This window comes from Plecotus auritus (genome assembly GCF_963455305.1).
Source record: "Plecotus auritus genome assembly, chromosome: 3".
Lineage (NCBI taxonomy): Eukaryota > Metazoa > Chordata > Mammalia > Chiroptera > Vespertilionidae > Plecotus > Plecotus auritus.
This window is the reverse complement of record NC_137772.1, coordinates 135656053-135677233: the sequence shown is the minus strand read 5'-3', so window position 1 is coordinate 135677233 and position 21181 is coordinate 135656053. Positions and strand designations below refer to the sequence as shown.

At 43.3% G+C, this 21181-nt stretch overlaps 1 protein-coding gene across 9 annotated transcripts in view; it reads left to right on the top strand.

Annotated features, from left to right (window-relative positions):
- The window catches only part of SOCS2 (suppressor of cytokine signaling 2), a 105401-nt gene extending 84428 nt beyond the window's left edge, over positions 1-20973 (top strand). For 6 of the 9 annotated variants that reach the window (XR_013960102.1, XR_013960103.1, XR_013960104.1 and 3 more), the window contains one exon: positions 11995-12926. Coding sequence is in view for 3 of the 9 variants with exons in the window: in XM_080659738.1 (XP_080515864.1) it covers positions 11995-12069 (75 nt within the window). In the remaining 6 variants the exon portion in view is untranslated. Of the gene's footprint in view, positions 1-6825; positions 8811-11994; positions 12927-13466; positions 13602-13693; positions 13929-20335 lie in introns of those variants that run through there. The other 3 variants (XR_013960101.1, XR_013960106.1, XM_080659728.1) reach the window with 3 other exon arrangements.
- The last annotated feature ends 208 nt before the right edge of the window (positions 20974-21181 follow it).

Genomic DNA, 21181 nt, shown 5'->3' with positions numbered 1-21181 from the left:
AGTCTGTTTCTATTTTAGCTACTATTTTTTTGGACCTTTGGGTTTCTTTTCTGAGATGTTTTTGTTTCTACTCTATGCCCATTTTCTTGTTGGGTGTTTGTTTTAAAACTTACTGGTTTGTAGAATTTCTTTATATATTCTGGATAATAATCAATTATTGGGTTTTATGCATTGAAATATAAATGGAAAACATCTTTGTTGGGTTTTATATATTAAAATATTTTCTAATTTTTAGCTTGTTTTTTCCCCCATAAATTTATATAGATATAGATAGATTTCAGAGAGGAGGGGAGAGGGAGATAGAGACAGAAATGATGAGAGAGAATCATTGATCATCTGCCTCCTGCATGCCTACATGCCCTACACTGGGGATCGAGCCTGCAACCTGTGCATGTGCCCTGACTAGGAATCAAACTGTGACCTCCTGGATTATAGGTCAACAGTCAAGCACTGAGCCATGCTGCCCAGGAATCTTTTCATTTTTTAAAAAAAATGATGGTTTACATTTTAAAATTTACCATGGTCAGATTTACTAATTTTGGTTTTTATACTTTGTGTTTTCCAACCTTGATGTCATAAAAATATTAAAGTTTTGCTTTCCACATTAATCACTTAATTAATTAATTAATTTTGTGAATGAGGGAAAGTATGGATTAAAAGAATTTTTTTTTCCAAGTAGAAAACTAACTGACCAAGCACCATTTATTCAGTAGTCTTATCCCTTCACTAGTGATTTGTAATTTGATCTCTGTTATGTATCAAGTTTTCCCTTAAGCATGGTCTATTTATGGGCTCTCTATTCTGTTCTGTTCTACTTGTCTGTCTCTAAACCAATGCCATTCTTTTGAAATTACTGTAATTCATAAAAAGCCTTGCTGTTTAGTGTGGTGAATTGTCTTTCTTCGTTCTTCTAAGTTATCTGGGGCATTTTGGTTCTTTACTCTTATGTTAATTTATGGACCAATGTGTCAAATGCCAAGGGGAGGAAAAAAACTAAAGGATTTTAATTGTAATTGCAATGAATTTATAGATTAACTTAGAGAGAATTGCCATCTTTGAGTCTTCCCATCCCATACATGAACATGGTACAGTTTTTAATTTATTTCGATCTTTTGTATACCTCAATAAAGCTTTGGTGAAGCCAAAGGAACTTGCATTGCTTATAAGTACCCCACGTTTTTGTTACTATTATTAATGGAATCTTTTTGTTTTGCTTTTAAATTATACTTTCTATTTGTGTTTTGTTTTTTTGATGAGATATGGGATCACTATTGATTTTTGAATATTCATTTGTTTCCGGAAGCCTTTCTAATTCTTGTAATTAGGAGAGTCTTTTTTTCTTAAATGTAAACAGTCATATTGTTTGCAAATAATTATTTTATTAGGTTTTTTCAATTAACCAGCATTCAGTTAATCTCCTTAAGTTCCTTATAAACTGTAGGATCCCTGATCCTATTCAGTGCTTTTGTATCTCTGTGTGGGTAAAATTAAGCCTGGGTCTCATTTTTTATATATAACTAGAGGCTCGGTGCACGAAATTGATGCACAAAATTCAGGCTGGGCGGTCCCTCAGCCCAGCCTGCACCCTCTCCAATCTGGGACCCCTTGGGGGATGTCCGACTGCTGGCTTAGGCCTGATCCCTGCAGGCAGTCAGACATCCCTCTTGCAATCCGGGACCGCTGGCTCCTAACCACTCACCTGCCTGCCTGCCTGATCGCCTCTAACCACTCTGCCTGCCTCCGTGATTGCCCCAACCACGCTGCCTGCCTGCCTGATGCCCCTAACCTCTCTGCCTGACTGCCTGATCACCCCTAACTGCCTCTGCCTGCCTGCCTGCCTGATTGCCCCTTACTGCTCTCCCCTGCCTGCCTGATCATCCCTAACTGCTCTCCCCTGCCAGCCTGATCGCCCCTAACTGCTCTCCCGTGCTGGCCTGATCGCCCCTAACTTCTTTCCCCTGCCTGCCTGATTGCCCCTAACCTCCTCTGCCTCGGTCCCTGCCACTGTGGCTTTGTCCGGAAGACATCCAGTCTAATTAGCTTATTATCCTTTTATTAGTATAGACATCTTGATACACTGTACAACAATCTTTTTTTTTTAAATAAATCTTTATTCAGATTATTACAATTATTTCTCCTTTTTCCCCCCATAGCTCCCCTCCACCCATTTCCCACCCCACCTTCTGCCCTTACCTCCCCCCCACTGTCCTCATCCATAGGTGTATGATTTTTGTCCATTCTCTTCATGAACCCCCCATACCCCTTTCCCCCTGAGAATTATCAGTCCACTCCCTTTCTATGCCCCTGATTCTATTATATTCACCAGATTATTCTGTTCCTCAGGTTTTTAATTCACTTGATTTTTAGGTTCGCTTGTTGATAGATATGTATTTGTTGTTCATAATTTTTCTCTTTACTTTTTTCTTCTTCCTCTTCTTTAAGAATACCTTTCAGCATTTCATATAATACTGGTTTGGTGGTGATGAACTCCTTCAGCTTTTTCTTATCTGTGAAGCTCTTTATCTGCCCTTCAATTCTGAATGATAGCTTTGCTGGGTAGAGTAATCTTGGTTGTAGGTTCTTGCTATTCATCACATTGAAAATTTCTTGCCACTCCCGTCTGGCCTGCATAGTTTCTGTTGAGAAGTCAGCTGACAGACGTATGGGTGCTCCCTTGTAGGTAACTAACTGTTTTTCTCTTGCTGCTTTTAATATTCTCTCTTTGTCTTTTGCTCTTGGCATTTTAATTATGATGTGTCTTGGTGTGGTCCTCTTTGGATTCCTTTTGTTTGGGGTTCTGTGTGCTTCCTGGACTTGTAAGTCTATTTCTTTCACCAGGTGGGGGAAGTTTTCGGTCATTATTTCTTCAAATAGGTTTTCAGTATCTTGCTCTCTCTCTTCTTCTGGCACCCCCATAATTCTGATGTTGGTACGCTTGAAGTTGTCCCAGAGACTTCTTACACTATCTTCAACTTTTTGGATTTTTTTTTTTGCTTTTTGCTTCTTTGTATTTCAATTCTTTGACTTGATTCTTGTGTTCCTCTATTCTGTTTCTGGGTCTCTGTATAATATTTTTTATTTCAGTCAGTGTATGTTTGATTTCTAGTTGGTCCTTTTTCATATCTTCGAGGGTCTCGTTATATTTATCGGCCTTTTCTAGGATATTCTTAAAAAGTCTTATAACCGTGGTTTTGAATTCTATATCCAGTCGTTTGTTTTCCTCCATTTCTTTCGTTTGTGATCTGATTCTTTGACCCCGCATTTTCACTGATTCCCTGAGTTGGTAAGGTAGATATTTGTGCTAGGTTTCCAATATGGTCCAGTGGGTCTGCTTCCCCAGTTAACCTGAGGTGGACACTCTTGGTGCACCCCTTTGTGGACTGTGTGTACAGCCTTGTTGTAATTAAGTCTTTATTGTTGTTGGTATCACTGGGAAGAACTGACCTCCGGGCCAGTTGGCTGTAAGGATCAGCTGTGTCTATGCTGGGAGAAGTTCGGTGCTGGAGACAGCCTTATAGGATTAGACTTGCCAAATTGCAATAGCCTCTGTGCTCAGCTTGGATGGGGTGGAGTCTCAGTCTTGGCTTCCTGTCAGCCTTGCCCTTGCGCGCATGTGCGCTTTCAGTCCTCCGCCTTCCCCAGCTCGAGTCTCCGCCTGAGAGTCCAGACTCCCCCCACAAGAGCGTGGGTCCTCAGGGGCTCGCCTGGAACTGGGGTTCACTGCAGTCAGAACTGGGGCTCAGTGCAGTCAGGATCCTCTGACTCCCTTCCACTAGGGAAAGCCTGTGGCAACCTCCGCAGCCTTTGTGCGCACTGGCACGCGTGCGCGTGCGCACTTTCAGTCCTCCGCCTTCCCCGGCTCCCGAGTCTCCGCCCGAGAGTCCAGACTCCCCCCACAAGAGCGTGGGTCCCCAGGGGCTCGCCTGGAACTGGGGTTCACTGCAGTCAGAACTGGGGCTCAGTGCAGTCAGAATCCTCTGACTCCCTTCCACTAGGGAAAGCCTGTGGCAACTTCCGCAGCCTTTGTGCGCACTGGCACGCACGCGCGTGCGCACTTTCAGTCCTCCGCCTTCCCCGGCTCCCGAGTCTCCGCCCGAGAGTCCAGACTCCCCCCACAAGAGCGTGGGTCCCCAGGGGCTCGCCTGGAACTGGGGTTCACTGCAGTCAGAACTGGGGCTCAGTGCAGTCAGGATCCTCTGACTCCCTTCCACTAGGGAAAGCCTGTGGCAACCTCCGCAGCCTTTGTGCGCACTGGCCCGCGTGCGCCTTCAGACTTCTGCCTTTCCCAGCTCAAGTCTCCGCCCGAGAGTCCAGACTCCCCCCGTAAGAGCGTGGGTCCCCAGGGGTTCGCCCGGAACTGGGGTTCAGTGCAGTCAGAACTGGGGTTCAGTGCGGTCGGAGGCTTCCTTCCCCCTTCCGCCAGAGAAAGTCAGCCAGGCTCTCAGCCGCCCTTCCTCTCTGCGCGTACAAAGACCCTTTGCCGTACCTCCAGTTCTCTGTGAGCTTTTCTCTTTCCTTCTAGTTGTAGAATTTTCACTCAGCCAGCTTTCCTGTGGTTCTGGATGGTGTCCGTTCTGTCTTTTAGTTGTAGTTTTGAAATTGTTGTGCGAGGCAGCAGTTTAGGTGTTTACCTATGCCGCCATCTTGGTTTCTCCTTGTACAACAATCTTTATTCTTACTTCCTATTCTCTTGTCTATTGAATTTACTAGGAAACTTTTACCAAATTTTTAAATATATACATATTGATTTCAGAGAGGAAGGGAGAGAGAGAGAGAAACATCAATGATGAGAGAGAATCATTGATTGTCTGCCTCCTGCATGTTCCCTACTGGGGATGGAGTCCAAAACCCTGACATGTGCCCTGAACAAAATGGAACTGTGACCTCTTGGTTCATAGGTTGATGCTCAACCACTTAGCCACACTGCTGGGCACCAAATTAAAAAAAAAAAAATTCTCACCCTAGGGTATGTTTTTTTTTTTCATTATTTTACTTTTTTTCCCCATCACCATTTATCCCTACCTATATCGTCTTCTACCTCCACTCCCTCTCCCCCTACCCCCACTGAGGATATGTTTTTGTTTTTTTTAATTGATTTTTTTAGAGAGAGAGGAAGAGAGAGAGAAAGAGAGAGAGAAACATCGATGTGAAAGAGAAACATTGATCAGCTGCCTCTTGTATATGCCTCAACTTGGGATAGGTATATGCCCTGACTGGGGATCTAACCCGCAACCTTTTTGGAGTACTGGATGATGCTCCAACCAACTGAGCCACCCAGCCAAGGCTCATCAAAATTTTGATAACAAAAATATATATATAAAATTTTTTAAATGATTAAGAGATTAGACATCATTGATCACTTGCTGGTAACATTGATCACTGTAGACTCAGACACATGATGCACATATTAGAGATTTCAAGATGTGGCTGAGAAGAAATGAGAAAAAGAAAATTATGTCAATATCAGTAATTGTAGAACACATACAATCTTCCTCCCTCCCTCCTTCCCTCCCTTCGTTCTTCCTTCCCTACCTTCCTCCCTCCCTCCCTTACTCTCTTCTAAGTTCTAAGGGCCCTTCTTTTTTCTGTAACTTGTTTCCTAAGCCCATTTCTACAGCTGACTTCTACCTCCGTGACTTTCTAAATAAATTTTCTCTTATAATTTGAGTCTTGGCTCTGAATTCTTCTCTTAGCTAGAACTTAAGAACTGAGGTGCTGAACTGAGGTTAACACCTGGTGCTGTTTTTTTGTTGCTAACACTAGGATCATGGTCAGGCTATCCACACCCACAGGGTGGGTTGTAGCATATTCCCCCCTTCACTGCTCAGCTCCTGAGAAAGGAGAGGGCTCATTTCTGCCTCAGAGCCCTGCAGCCTATAATTCACTAAGGCATTGGCCCTGGCATTATATGGGAGTGGGGATGAGATAAGGAACACTGGAGGTTAGTGGCTCATACAGGCTGTCACCAGGGGGCGGGGAGGGTGGCCGCTATCTTTGCAGTGTCCTAGGTAGAACAGGAAAGGCACAGGCCCACTCCCCTTGGAAAGCCTGGCGAAGGGCCTGGCCCATAGAAATTTGCTGGGCCTGCTTTTCTGGGTTATCCAAGCCTCCCTGGAATGAGGTCCAGTCAGGATGTGGTCTGAACTGAGAGGCATTTACAGGACATTTATTTTACCGCCGAATCTACTTGGTCAGAGACCAAGTCATAGCTGTTCCCCGAAGCCATGAGAGTAAACACTACCTCCTATTTTTAGTAGTTCATTGCTTGCAAAAATAGCTCAAAATCCAGACCTTTGAGTCTGTGCAGCCTTCAGCTTAACAGGCTATTCCATGATAACAACCACCTCAACAACGGCAATAACAGTCACCACCAACATATACCCAGGGTTGCTATGTACAAGTGCCGTGCTTAGTGCTCTACATGCATTATCTTGTTTCATCTTCATGTGGTGTAGTCATTGCTATTATTTCTATTTCTCAGAAGGGGAAACCAAGATTTAGGAAGGTTAGTCCACCTGCCCCAAGTCATATAGCCCCTCAGAAGCAGAGCCTAGTCCTGAACCCAAGTCAGTTTAGCTGGATGCCACTCCGCTTTTTATTCCTGCCTTTCCACAGTCCACAATGGCGTCTGAGGTGGGGTGTTTATACATGGGACCTGGTCCAGGTTTCTCAAATAATTTAATTGATAATTGAAATCAATTTAAATAATCAAGAAATTATGTCTATTCACATGGGATATATTAAATATTATTTTTTTCTTGTATTATTTAATTAAGCCATTGGATTTGCAAATTACTTTGTTCTCATTATGTTCTCTTTTCACAGAGAAAACCCAAGGCATTTTTCCAACACAGTGGTATTTGGGATGACTGGTTGACAACTTAGAGGGTGCCCAGCAGTCGTGTAGAATACAGTCTTAAAATGGCCAATAAAACCATCAAAGTATGAGCAAGCTCCGGGTGGAACCAGAAATGTGGCTGTCTGCTTGCTGTTGATTTCTTTAGCAGAAAAATCAAGTTCAGGATCTTGTGTTTTCTGAGATGACTGGCATGATTATCAGAGTAGCTGCACCTGGAAAATTTCTGACTTAAATCTGTTGATCTCATGTAAATGGTGAATGGGGAAACAATAAGTGATGGTTTGGTTGCCAAATAGAAGGCCAGGGCACACCCACGTGGAGACAATATGCTGGTTCCTAATCTGACAGCTCTTAGAGGGAAAACATGGTGGTACGGGCCGTTTCCTGGTGAGTCCTCATCGGGTATATGAGTATATAAAAGCTCTACTAATTATGTGGTGAGGTGGGGTGCGGGTGGTGGCCTCATAGAATGCCTGCACTGGGAGTTAAGAGTCAGGAACCTATTTCAAACTAGCTGAAGCAAAAATAAATGAATAATAATATTTACGTATATTGTTGACCCTTGAACAATATGGGTTTGAACTGTGGGTCCACTTATATGCAGATTTTTTCCCAATATATACATACAGTACTGTAAATGTATTTTCTTTTCCTTAAGATTTTCTTAATAACCTTTTTCTTTCTCTGGCTTGCTTTTATTGTAAGAATATAGTATATAATACATGGAACATACAAAATATGTGTTAATGGGCTGTTTATATTATTGGTAAGGCTTTCAGTCAACCATAGGCTATTAGTAATTAAGTTTTGGGGGAGCCAAAAGTTATACATGAATTTCAACTATGCAGGGGAAGTGGGGGTGGGGAGGGGCTGTGCCCCTAACCCCCTCGCTGTTCAAGGGTCAACTGTGTACATACATACATGAGGTAATGTAACTAGGTCAGGGAGTTTTCTCTAAGGATACAAGGTTATCTCATGAAATCTAAGGATGACAAGTTTGAGGGCTTTGGGAGAGACCAGAATGCCTTTGGTTCAGGCCAGCTGTCCTCTCATGCACCTTCTCTCTGGGACCCTTGGCTCCTTGTCTCTGCTTCTCCATCCTCCTCTTTTCTCTCCTTGTTTTCTGTGGACCAGCTCTATCTGCTTCTCTGTGCATGGCTGCCTCACAACTCACAATGTCACCTGTCCTCAGTTTATGTGACCAAAAGACCCTGACTCTGCACCTCAAGTCCAAGTTCTGGGTCAGAGAATGTCATTGACTCAGCCCAGCTCAGGTCAGCAACTCCAGTGGTCACTCCTGTCTGGGAGGTGGGGCAGTTGGGCTCAAACATGGCCTTAGGGGCTATGTCTGTGAAGAAGGGTCAGTTTCCAAACATTCTCTTCTTTCTATTCTTCTGAACACGTAGATTCTCAAAGAAGTTAAATTTCTGCCGCTGTTACTCCTCTAATGGTGGGGGGAAATAGGAGTAGATGCTATCTTTGCATGGCTGGGCCATATATAAATGAAGTATGGGGGAATGCTTGTTTTAAAAAATTGCTACTCTAATAACTATTTTTATTCCTTAGACTAAGAAGAAATGATTTATTTTATCTTAATCTAATGTTTTTATGTTTGAAATAATTTTATTAATCACCTATTAAAATTAAATACACTAACTATAATAAAGAAGTAGTTTTGTCAGATATATTGTTTTATAGGCACAGTTATGCCTATCAAATATACCTTAATTGAGTGTTTTAAGAAAGAACGGTGGCCCTGGGCAGTGTGACTCCATTGTTTGGAGTGACATACCATGCACAGAAGGTCGCAGGGTTCGATTCCTGGTCAGGGCACATACCTAGGTTTTGGGTTCGATCCCTGGTTGGGGCATGTATGGGAGGCAACTGATCGAAGTATCTTTCTCACATCAATGTTTCTCTCTCTCTCTCTGCCTTCCTGCCTCTCTAGAGTAAAAAAAAAAAAAAAGAAAAAAAGATAACCACTAGGATAAAGATATAAGCCTTCCTAAATATCAAATGAAAATAAAAAGGAAACTGTAATGGGTATTTTAGAAAAATTTAGATTTGTAAAGTGATGAGTCACCTTTAGTCACCTATTCACATATCTGCTGGGTAAGTTCAGAATTTTTGCATGTTTGGTGTTTGTTTTTTTTTAAGTTGATTGCTCACACGTACAGGGTAAAATGTTTAGGAAACAACCAGCTGTGTTCTGCCTCCCTCCTGCCCCCAGGCAGGGGGAAAGGAAAATGTATTTCAAATTGTGTATCCTTAATTTTATTCTAATTGTCTGATGCTCTTCTAAGGGGTAGTAGAGGTGGAATTCATAACCATCAACATCATCAGCATAGCTGACATTTATTGCATGCTTTATAATGTGTCAGTCACTTGAAAATACTTTACATGGGATATTAGTTAGGATACAGGTATCTGCCATAACAGTAGTTCAAAATAATAATGGCTTAAACAAGATAGAATTTGATTTGTCACTCACATAACCATCAGACATATGCAGTTCATGGGTCATATGATGGCTCCACGGGGTCAAGGATCCAAGTTTCTATCTTGTTCTGTCATTCCTAGGGTATTGCCCCTATACACATAGTCTAGGATGGCTCTCCATCAGTAGTTGTTGCTCATATTTCCTTGGCCAGAATTGAACCACAGGAGCAAGGGAAGCCGGGAAATGTGATCTTTATTCTGCATAGCCATGTATAGCAGCTATAGAAGTTGGGGTTTCCAAGTCTATAGAATAAGAGGAGATGGATATGGGGGAGCATAAGAAGTCTGTGTCACAACTGCATAGTTTCTATCTAAGCTTAAAATAACACTAGGGGTCAAGTCCAAATTGGCCCATTTAACACTCGAGAAAAAGAGAGAGATTAAGTTACTCGCTGAAGGTCACACAGCTAGTACTTTGTGGAACTGGATGTGGCTTTATTTTTATTTCTTTTGCATTTGCATCTAGTTTGTGAGAAGTTCTAATTCTAGGATATGGGTTGGGACTGCCACACCTCAGCAATGTTTTATTGATTTCTTCATATCAGGAAGGAACAGTATTTAGTTTGAAAGCAAGCTTACATTGAATTTTGTTCAAGGAATTCTGTGACATTTATTGAGCAATAGGCAGTACATTTGAGTGTTGCCCAATCAGAACTGGGAACCTAGACCAAGGAAATGTCATTCTTTTGTTTGATTCAGATTACACCTAGATTCTAGTTAGGCTAGAAAATGTGCCTAAGATCTTTTTAATAAGAAGCAAATGCTTTAATAAAATATATGTCCTAACATCTTTTTCTGAGCCCAATAATAAGACTATGGACTATTTCCAAATAATTAAATAAAAAGTAGCAAATTTTCTAGAAATGATTTTATTTTAAGGGGAAAAAAGTAGCATTGAAACCAGATGTTACTTTTCTACAACGCATAACAACTACCAGCATGTTACACGCAACAAAATTTGGCAGAAGAGCGACCCTTTTCTTCCACCCAGATCACAATTTCTAAGAGTTGGCATGTGCTGAAAACAAAATTGCAAAAGGGAAACCTGTTTTCTGAAAGTCCACATCTGCCATTATTCAAGCTAATGCTGGATCAAAAGGGTGCACCACAGGAAAAGGCACACAATCATACCTGTTGTAGATCTTTGCCTTTGGAAATGTTACAGGTTGAAGTCATGGTTCAGGACCAAGGTCAAGATTAAGGTAAGGCAAGTGAGGCACTCACTTCTGGCAGCAAAATTCACAGGGCCGCCAAAAAATGTGGTAATCAAGATAAACAGTACTTTAATGTAAAAGTTAAGAATGAAAATAAAATCATGATGAGCAAATATCAAATCTATACTAATAAAAGGGTAATATGCTAATTAGATTGGGAGACCTTCCTGACGACCATCAGGGAATTAATGGTGGAGCGCCGCCGGTGGGACACACCTGCCTCTGCTCTGCCATTGATCCCAGAGCCCCAGCTGGGTGTCCAGGGCCTCCCCCTGTGCATCACTGATCATAGAGCCCTGGCAGGGTGAGCAGGCCAGCAGGGTGGGGGCAGTTGGGGGTGAGCAGGCTGGCAGGGGTGGGGCAGTTGGGGACAATCAGGCAGGCAGGGGTGGCATTTGGGGGTGAGCAGGTTGGCAGGGGGGGCAGTTGGGGGTGATCAGGCCAGTGGGGGGGCGGGCAGTTGGGGGCAATGAGGCTGGCAGGCAGAATGGTTAGGGGCAATCAGGCAGGCAGGCGAGTGGTTAGGAGCCAGCGGTCCTGGATTGCGAGAGGGATGTCTGACTGCCGGTTTAGGATCAAGCCTAAACTGGCAGTTGGACATCCCCCAAGGGATCCCAGATTGGAAAGGGTGCAAGCTGGGCTGAGGGACCCCCCCATGCACGAATTTTGTGCACCGGGCCACTAGTCTATATATATAAAAGCCTAAGCAACAGTTATGATAGAACAACTGGAATGACCGGTCGCTATGACACGCACTGACCACCAGGTGGCAGACGCTCAATGCAGGAGCTGCCCCCTGGTGGTCAGTGCACTCCCACAGCAGGAGCGCCACTCAGCCAGAAGCCGGGCTCACTGCTGGCAAGCGCAAGCAGGTAGCAGGAGCCTCTCCCACCTCCGTGGCAGTGCTAAGGAGCTAAGGAGTGAGCAGCGAGTGGCTAGGAGCGAACTGAGAGTGGTTAGGAGTGCTGAGCACCAAGCTGGCTCGGGCTTCTCCCCAGCCACCTGCCGCTTTGCACACTGCTACATCCCCAGAGGGGTCCCAGATTGTGAGAGGGTGCAATCCAGACTAAGGGACCCCAACCGGTGCACAAATCCATGCACTGGGCCTCTAGTTTTAAAATAAAGACAGGCTGTTGTTGGTGTTGCCACATTGCATTGTTGAGTGATGGGAACAGTCATTTCCATTCAGGCCCAGATGCCTGGCCCCTGAGGTCTTCAAATACCCTGCCAGGCAGGTTTATGAAGTTTAACAATGCGTACAAACAGATTGGGCAATATGGGGCTTTATCTATTGTTATATGTTTATATATGTCATTTGATTACAGAGCTTTTACTAGTATTAATTTTTCTCACTTAGTTCAAAATGTTTGGGGGATATTTTGATGAGCATTTATAGAAGTGCACACCTTTCCTTTGTCTCAGGCTCCATCATGGCTCCACAGGGCACTGGTTAGGACCCCCGGAACCTGCTCTTCATGCTGGACAAGCCATTGCTGAGGAGATCCAAACTCCTGGGAGACCTAAAAGTGATGGTTCCTTCTCTGGGCTAAACACATGACTGCTTGCCCTTCAGTCACCATGCCCAAATGCACTTACTCTTTTTGCAAAGATGGGAATCTTTGAGATGCATTAATATCGTCTAACTGGAAATCCCCTTCTCCCTATCTCCCCAACCTTTCCCCTCATAAATTATTTCCTTCTTTTTCTTTCCCTTTTAAATTCTTATTCTTATTTATAATTTTGCATGTTTGTGTTTATTTCACACCTGTCTCGTCTGTTAGACTGCAGGCTCCATGAGTACAGGAAGTGCGTCTGGCTGGCTCATCACCTGCCCCCAGGACCTAGCGCAGCGACTACATAGTGTAGAGGGCTCATAGAGATTTTTTGATAAGTGAATTTGTAAGTGGTTTATCTGCATTGTCCAACTCTAAGTGAAGCTTTCGGTGCTTAATGAATGTTATTGATAATAATGTTACAGGATTTAAAAAAACGTATTGTTGAGAGTATTGCAGATGTCCCTCTTTTTCCCCCCACTGCCTCCCACACCTGGGTCCCACCTGCCCCAGGCCTTCACCGACTCTATTGTCTGTGTCCATAGGTGCATATAAGTTCTTTGGTTAATCTCTTCCTGCCACCCCTTCCCCTTCCTTCTGAGATTCGTCAGCCTGTTCCATGTTTCCATGCCTCTGATTTTATTTTATTCACCAGTTTATTTTGTTCATTAGATTTCTTGTTTATTTTGAATTTTAGATACAATTATTGATAGATATGTATTTATTGCCATTTTATTGTTCATATTTTTTATCTTTTTCTTATTTCTTTTTCTCTTCTTAAAGATCAATAAAAATATTTTTAAAAAGATAAACTAGTATTTACTGAGCATCCTTTAAGGGTCAAAAGTTTGGATAGATGCTCTCTATTGTACCTCTTTGATCTTACAGTATTTTCTGGGAGGTAGGTATTTTAATCCTCATCTAGTTAACTGAGATTTAAAGAAGTTAGAAGACTGCCTATAGGATCACCACTTAAGTCCAAGAGTTTGGGGTTCAGGAAAGTCACTTTCCAGAGCCTGTTGCTGGTTCCGTTAGAACCATATTTCTCCAAGAGTGGGAGGCGTCTCACCGGGGAATGAGAGATGATTTATTGTGGCATGGGAGATGATTTTAGCATTAAACAGGCCATCACATTGTAAGAAATAATACTAAAAAGTGCCAATACTCTTATTACCTACCCTTACTATATGCCAGGCACAGTGACCCCGCTGCAGTGCCTAGTGTGTCCCCAGACACACTTGGGAAAGGTGACCAGCTCGAGGGCCCAAGTGGAACTATTTGAGGGTAGAATAATCATAAGAGTGAATATACCCATATTCATGCATTTAATCCTCATAACAGCCCTGCAAGGGGACTCTCTGAGTCTCAGCGAGCAAAGATACTTTAGGAGGTCACTCAGTAAGAGAGGCTGAGCTGTAAAGCCAGGTAGCCTGTCTTCAGTGCCAGCACTTCTCATCGCCACAGGGGATACAAAAGGTAAAGTACTGGGAGCCTCGAGGGCTGGGTCTAGTTCTCACTGTGCCACTAACTAGCTATATGTCCTTGAGCACGTCACATACTCTTTTTAGGTCTTATTTTCATCATCTGTGACTAAGGAGCTTCAAAGGAGTCTATCATGAAGATTGTCCCAAGGTCAAGAGAATAACAAAGAAGAGAGTGTGCTTCTCTACAAGATACAATGGCCCCATATGTGGAGCCCGGTATCCAGAGATGCTGAGATAATACTTGTTATCATCACCATCATTATTTCACAACTGGTGCGTTGTATGCATTATCGGTGATCCTTACAAACAAGCCTGAAAGGTAAACATGTGTGGTAAACATCTGTTGTTTAGTCTGCCCGGCATCTCTCCATTTTTAAACACCTACCTTTTTTTGAGGATTACCCCTCTACCACCTGCAACATGTGCTTCTACTGAGATCTCTCTCTCTCTCTCTCTCTCTCTCTCTCTCTCTCTCTCTCTCTGGTGTTCCATTTCTAAAGTTGAGAGCCACTCCGTTTTTAGAACATCACAGGGGTTCTCACAGGTCTGTGAGGGTGGTGATGTTACTCCATTTTATAGACAAGAAAACTGAGGCTTAGCAGGGGATTAGTAATTTGTTTGAAACCACATATCTAGAAAGCAATTCAAACCCAGGTCTGACACCAAAACAGGTGTTCTCTATCCTGCTTCCTTAAACCACAGACTTCTAAGGTCATCAGCTCCCGTAGTCTGGGACGGTGCCCTCGTGCCCCAGAGAAATGGGCTTCTGGCCAATCATCACCGTAGGTCTGCACTGGACACAGCAGAGACTCCAGTGAGGACCTCTGCTGTGCAAATTCTGCTTATATTTATATGCCTTTTCTAATTAAGAAATAAATTGTTAAGATGTGATTGTTGCTTTGCAGATTGTATTATTACACCAAATTTTGTACCATCAGGCACAGAAACCAGAGCCGCATACTGCTTGCTGAAAAGTACTTTAAAAATCCTCTTTCATTACAATATATTATTGGATGCCTTGGGAGTTATTTTATTCTGATTCTGTTTCAGCATAGCTTACTTGATTTCCGAGTCTCCCAAATACAGCATTGCTAAATGAATGTAGGAATAAACCAAAATCATTGGAACAGACTTTATTGAATTTGTTACGATGATCAATGCTATTCTGTGTAAACTGAATAAAGCTTGCTTTGGTATTCAGTTTATGTCAATTGCTTCCCTTTTTCATTGTCCACAAAGGAGTTCTAGTTCAGCTTGCTTCTCTGCTTTCTTTACAACTCCTCTCTCTGTTTGCAGAACTGGTTAGTTTGACCTCAGCCCCCATCAACTAATTGTACCTTTGGCTCAGTGCCCATCAGAGCCGTCATTTCTGGCTTCAGACAGCTCCAGTGAATGTTGTCCTTTGATCTCAAGAGATGCGAGAAGTTACCTTGGGAGCATTCCCTACCTCATTGGGTTGTTGTGAAGTCAAACTAGAGCAGTGGTTCTCAACCTTTCTAATGCCACGACCCTTTAATACAGTTCCTCATGTTGTGGTGACCCCCAACCATAAAATTATTTTCGTTGCTACTTCATAACTGTAATTTTGCTACTGTTATGAATCGTAATGTAAATATCTGTGTTTTCCGATGGTCTTAGGTGACCCTGCTACCGGTTCTCAACCTGTGGGTCGCAACTGTAGAGCCTAAGACCATCGGAAAACACAGATATTTACATTACGATTCATAACAGTAGCAAAATTACAGTTATGAAGTAGCAACGAAAATAATTTTATGGTTGGGGGTCACCACAACATGAGGAACTGTATTAAAGGGTCGCGGCATTAGAAAGATTGAGAACCACTGAACTAGAGGATGCATCTACTAAAATGCGGGCATGATACCTAACATATGAGTGCTCAATCACAGCCAGCCCATTTCACATTCACAGAAACTCCCCCAGCTGTCTATTTCCCCTGCCACTCTCTCTCAGCCCAGGGCTCTGCTTCCCCTGCCTGAAATCCAGCCCCTCCCCAATAGCTAGGTTGCACTTTTTTTTAGGGTACCCATGTGTCTCCTTTGTAGCACCAATCACCGTGCCACTATACATTTTTTTCTGGGATGGTTTTATGGTTGTCTGCTGCCTCTACCAGACTACCTGGGCTATGTAGCCTCTGATGAGCCACTCAGATATGCCTTCAGTGTTGAAGGCTGTTATTGCTTCAGCTGCTGGAAGTGTGACCCTAGGCTGCCAGCACCCTTTGCCTTGAGCTGCCCCCATAAGGCCACATCCCCTTCCAATGATTGATCTACATGGGAGTAGGAATGCCTGGCCTTCTTACTCACCTGGGGATAGCTCTGAAAACTCATTCCTGCTACTTCCTTTCCTTCCCTGGGTGCTAATCTTAAAAGCACTCTCTAATAGAGTTCATGCATTCTAATCTCAGTCTCAGAGTCAGCTTCCTGGGGAACAGAACATGTGATGAGTTACTGTCAATAAAGGTAGGGGTTATATTGTTTTTGCCAACTGTGTGTATTCTCAGAGCCTATAATAGTCCCTGATACCGGTAGGATCTCAGTTAATGTTTGTAGAAAGAATGAAAAATCACAAATAAGTGATAGTAATGTCATTGGTAATTTCTGTTTTATGTTTCGCCCTCTCACCTTCCTTCAAAGGGCCTGTAACTTTTACACTGGAGATCTAGTTCCTTCGTCCTCATTCCCCTCATTTTTTTCACTTTCCCTGTTCCTCTTCCTCCTCCCCTCTTCCCTTCTAAAGCCCGGGGAAGCAGCGGGATGAGCTCAGAGGCTGATTCAGTGGCTGAAGCGTCCTTTCTCTCAGGAGCCTGTGAGCAAAGGCAATGCCAAGGCACAGGGGAAATCAATACTGAGGCTCTGCTAATTGCGTGACCGTCAGAGGTATTTTCTCATTTTGAATGAGAAGAAAGGGCCTTTTAAAACAACAAAGCTCTTGTATAAATAGAAAAAAATGAAAACTCACATTTTGAGTCCACAAAAATAGCCTCTTTGTTATTAATTTCTCACCCTCATGTAAGGCCCAGGCAGTCAACGCTTCCTTTTCTGCAGTCCAGTTGCTTTGTTTTGATTTGAGCTCCTTGTTTTGATTTGAGCTCCTTCTGCCTCTCGTAGAAGAAATAGTGGATTCAAGCTAGAAGATGGTGTTTGAGACCCAGCTCCGTTGCTTTCGTTTCTGGGAAGTGCCTCTGAGCCCCCATCCCTGTCTGTGAGGTGCACATTGGCTGGTTGTGAGGTGGACAACTCGCAGAGCTGGGTTTTGAGAAGCTCAAGTGAGACAATGGATAGGAACAAGCTTTGAAAATTGCAACAGACTCAACAGAGAAATTGTCATTGTCACTGTCGTTGCCACTTCATCTTCAGGGAAACCCAGCTTGACAGTTAAAGCTGGTGTATAAAAAAATAGAATGCACTTCAAGGCCAAATATTAAAGTTTTAAAAAAATATTCCTCATTTGCCTGATGTTTGGCAAAAGTCCCTTGTAGTCCATGTGATTAAAAATTGACTGTCCTTGGAGTGGACTGAGAATGTCAGACTTCTTTGTAAATCAGCCATTTTTTCATTAACTCATGACAGATTTGGGAAGCCGCCTGTTCTCTAGACCAGGATTTTACTAGTAAGTTGATCAGGTAGATGTGATTCCGCAGCTCAATTAGCACATTTTTCTCTTCTGAGGCAGCCCTGGCGTTCAGCTGCATCCCTGCTCTGAGGATTTATGCAGTTAGGAATCACTGCCTGCCCTCGGGACTGGGTGTGTCGGGATCCATGACTTCCTCTGTGTAAAGCAATTTTCTGTAAAATAGAGGACTTTTTCCCTCTTCAGAAGGCAGACGGATGAAGCTTCTGGAGCAGCCGGCAGAGGGTCCCAGGTCGGCCCCTTTAATGCCAGCACATTGTTAAATCCTTGTAATATCAGGGCAGCAGAGATTTGGAGTTATTTTTCAATCAGGTGTGAGGTGTGGTCAAATTTTCAGTAGAGACTTATAGATCACCTATAAGCATTTTTGGGACAGGGAACTGTTTTGTCCCAGATGCAGACATTTTTCTGAAGAATGGGTTTTATATTTTATGTGGAATAAGATGAAGTATGAATAAACAGACATACAAACACAAAAATGACAGAGCAAGCAGAAGATGCTATGCATACAATCCTTCCTCTATCATTAAATTGGTATGATTACAGACTTCTTGAAGTCAGCCTTATGCCCTCTGACCCCACCCAATACTGGTAGATCTTTTGTACATATGATATTGTGTTACTCTCCTGCCTCAAATCTTTCAGTGGCACCAATGCCTCTATGATAAAATCCAGTCTTCAGTCGGGCCTGGCCTTGCCTCTTGTCATTGTCCCATTTAAATACCAAATGGCAGCCACTTGGAACAAATTGCAATGTCCTGAGCAGGCCTCGGTTGGGTGTGTTGTAAATACTCTTTCTCTGCTTTTCTCGCACCCTACCCCACACTGGGTTAGCTGCTCATCATCTGAGCCTCCTTATCATCTTGCCCTAGACCTTGACATTCTGAATTGTTAATCAGTTTACTTGTCTGTGCCCATCTCAAGATCGCTGTTCACCATTCATTCTCAGAGCCTAGTTCAATGCTTGGGATACTGTTGCCTTTCTTATCCACAGGGGATATATTCCAAGACCCCCAGTAGATGCCTGAAACTGCAGGTAGTATCAAACTCTGTATATAAATGTTTTTCCCTATACACACATACCTTTCCTCTTCAAGGAAGTATTTTATGGCTTCTCTGGGGCATTATGCCAACACTCTGGTGTTTCAGGGCCATCATTAAGTATAATAAGGGTCATTTGAACATAAGCACTGCGATACCACGACAGTCGATCTGATAACCGAGATGGCTCCTTAGTGACTAATGGGTAGAGAGTATACAGCATGGACACGCTGGACAAAGGGATGATTCATGTTTTGGGTGGGCCGGAGATTTTATCAGCGTGTAATTTAAAACTAATGAATTGTTTATTTATGGAATTTTCCATTTAATATTTTCAGACCATGGTTGACCATAGGTAAAGAAACTGCGGATAAGGGCTACTGCTTTAGAGGAAGTGATTAATAATTGTTGGTTGAATTAACCAGTAAATGACTGATTCAGATTCCATTCCTCCCTCTCCATTGGCACCAGCCTCTCTAGATGTTTCTCTACGGCAGGGGTGGGGACCCATTTTTCTGCTAAGGGCCATTTGGATATTTGCAGGCCATACAAAATTATCAACTTAAAAACTAGCCTGCTATATTTGGTCAAACACTTAATTAACTCACCCCTAATGCCTGGGCAGGGCCAGACCAAATGATTCCATGGGCCCGACGTTCCCCAACTCTGCTATGGGGTCACTGGGCAGGGATCCTGTAGAGTGGATGGGGAAGGTCTGTATATATGGTGGGACTTGCCCTCCCAAATAGCTGATTATATAGGTGGTTATGTCTCTACTGCTCCTCATTTTAATTGGATTAGGTTATCCTCTGAAAGGTGAAAACACTACATACCATTCTCACAAGAAGTTAGGTAGAGTTAAGGGAGAAGGAATCTTAGAGGTTATAGGGTCTATCCCTCTCATTTTGCAGGTGAGAAACCAGGCCCAAGGGTGGAAAGATTTGCCAAACTCTCATGATCAGTTAATGGCCGAAGAGGACACTTTTGCTTTTGTCTGCCTTAGTCCCTTTGGGGAACCACCCCTTCCCACCCTGAGTCCTAGCATTTTAGGTGGTGCCGACTTCACTCCCAAATGCAAGATGAGCATGTGAACTATGCCTAGCCAATCAGAGCATCAAGGCATGTGTTCCCAGGAGGCCAATCAAAGCTAACTTGCCCAGCCGGTGTGGCTTGATGGATTGAGCGTCATCCCATACACCAAGAGGTCACTGGTTTAATTCCTGGTCAGGCCACATGCCTGGGTTGGGAGCTCAATCCCTAGTAGGGGGCATGCAAGAGGCAGTCGATTATTGTTTCTCTCTCATCGTCTATGTTTCTATCTCTCCCTCTTACTTCCTCTCTCTAAAATCAATAAAAACATTTTTAAAAAGCTAATGAGACTTGATTTCAGAATGTTGGAATAGAGAAGTTCATATGTGCTAATTTGGGTTGCTGAGAGGATAGGACTGTTGGCAGCCATCTCACCACCCTGGGTGGAGAGCCAAGGAAAGCAGTGCCAAGAGATGGAGAGAGTGAGTCTGTCCCAATGTCATCATTGGAGATGCTGATACAGCTGTGTCTGATCCCTGACCGCCGTAGGAACGCATTCATTCCTGGATTCTTTTTGGTTTGTTTTTTGCTTAAGTCCAATTCTGTCACTTTCAACTAATTAACCTGTTAATATAATGTAAGAACTAGAACCAGGCCTCTTAACTGCCAAATGCAGTACTTTCTACTAAACCACACTGGGCATTCCTCTGATTAACCTGATGCCACCCATTGTCACAGCAAGCAGAACTGGGAGAGAATGGAGATGGGGGTGGGGTGGGGGGGGGTGGTCTGTGCTTTCAGAGAGAAACTCTGGGAGCCAGTGGAGGCATGAGGTCACTGGGGTGATGGGAGGGGTTAGTAGTGAAGTAAACAAGAGAGTACATTAAAACCAAAATTTGCCTGCTTCCCTATTTTGACTCTGGCAGTTTAATGAATAAGGTCTGGTGAGTGAGGGTGGGGCTGTACATGCGACTAGATGCTGATTCAGCTGGACTTTTCTTCTAGATTAATGAAAACACCTTCTGGCCTGGACCTGGGAAAGTTGCTGGGGTACAGACTGGAAAATCGAAGATGAAAGTCAAGACATTTGGTTCTAACATCTCATGACTCACCTAAGGCGTGGGAAAGTATGCTACAGAACAGCCACAGCCACAATAAATGAACATTCATCATGTCCAGCACTACTCATGTCCATTGATGGGGGTCCAGGGAAACAATGGTATCACTGAGATATGCTAATGAGAGTGCTTCATGCTTCGGGCATAATTTGGTTTCTAGTCTCTGAGATTGTATCTTCATCACAATGCCCAGGAAGCGTGAACTGAAACTGAGGCCTGTCCCTAGTGGGAATGCCATTCTGCCCACACACCAGGATGGGATTTTTAGAGGTCAGCTTCCTCTCAGTTCTCCATTCAGACAGAGTTCAAAAACAAGCAACACTAACTGTGCTGTAAGAGGCCAGGATGATGGTTACATTAGGGCAGGGGTAGCGAGTGACTTCGAGAATTTGAGAGGAATTCCTAGACTGTTGGGATCTTAAACTGTGGGCTGGTTATGTGGAGATGCTCACTGTGAAAATGTGCTTATGAGTGGTATACTCTTCTATATGTGCCTTATTTCAATAAAAAACATTACATATGTGCAATGCTGTCATTGTAGGCAATCGTTTGGCATCGTCGAGGTCTTAGAAACAAAATGAAAGAGGGGGCACTGAAATTATGTGATAATACTATTCTGTTATAAGGTTGGTATACAGATAATCCAGAATATGTTCATATTAGTTGTGAAATGTATAACCATCAAAATGAAAATATATTTTAAAAATATAGTAGATTGCTCACTATCCTCCAG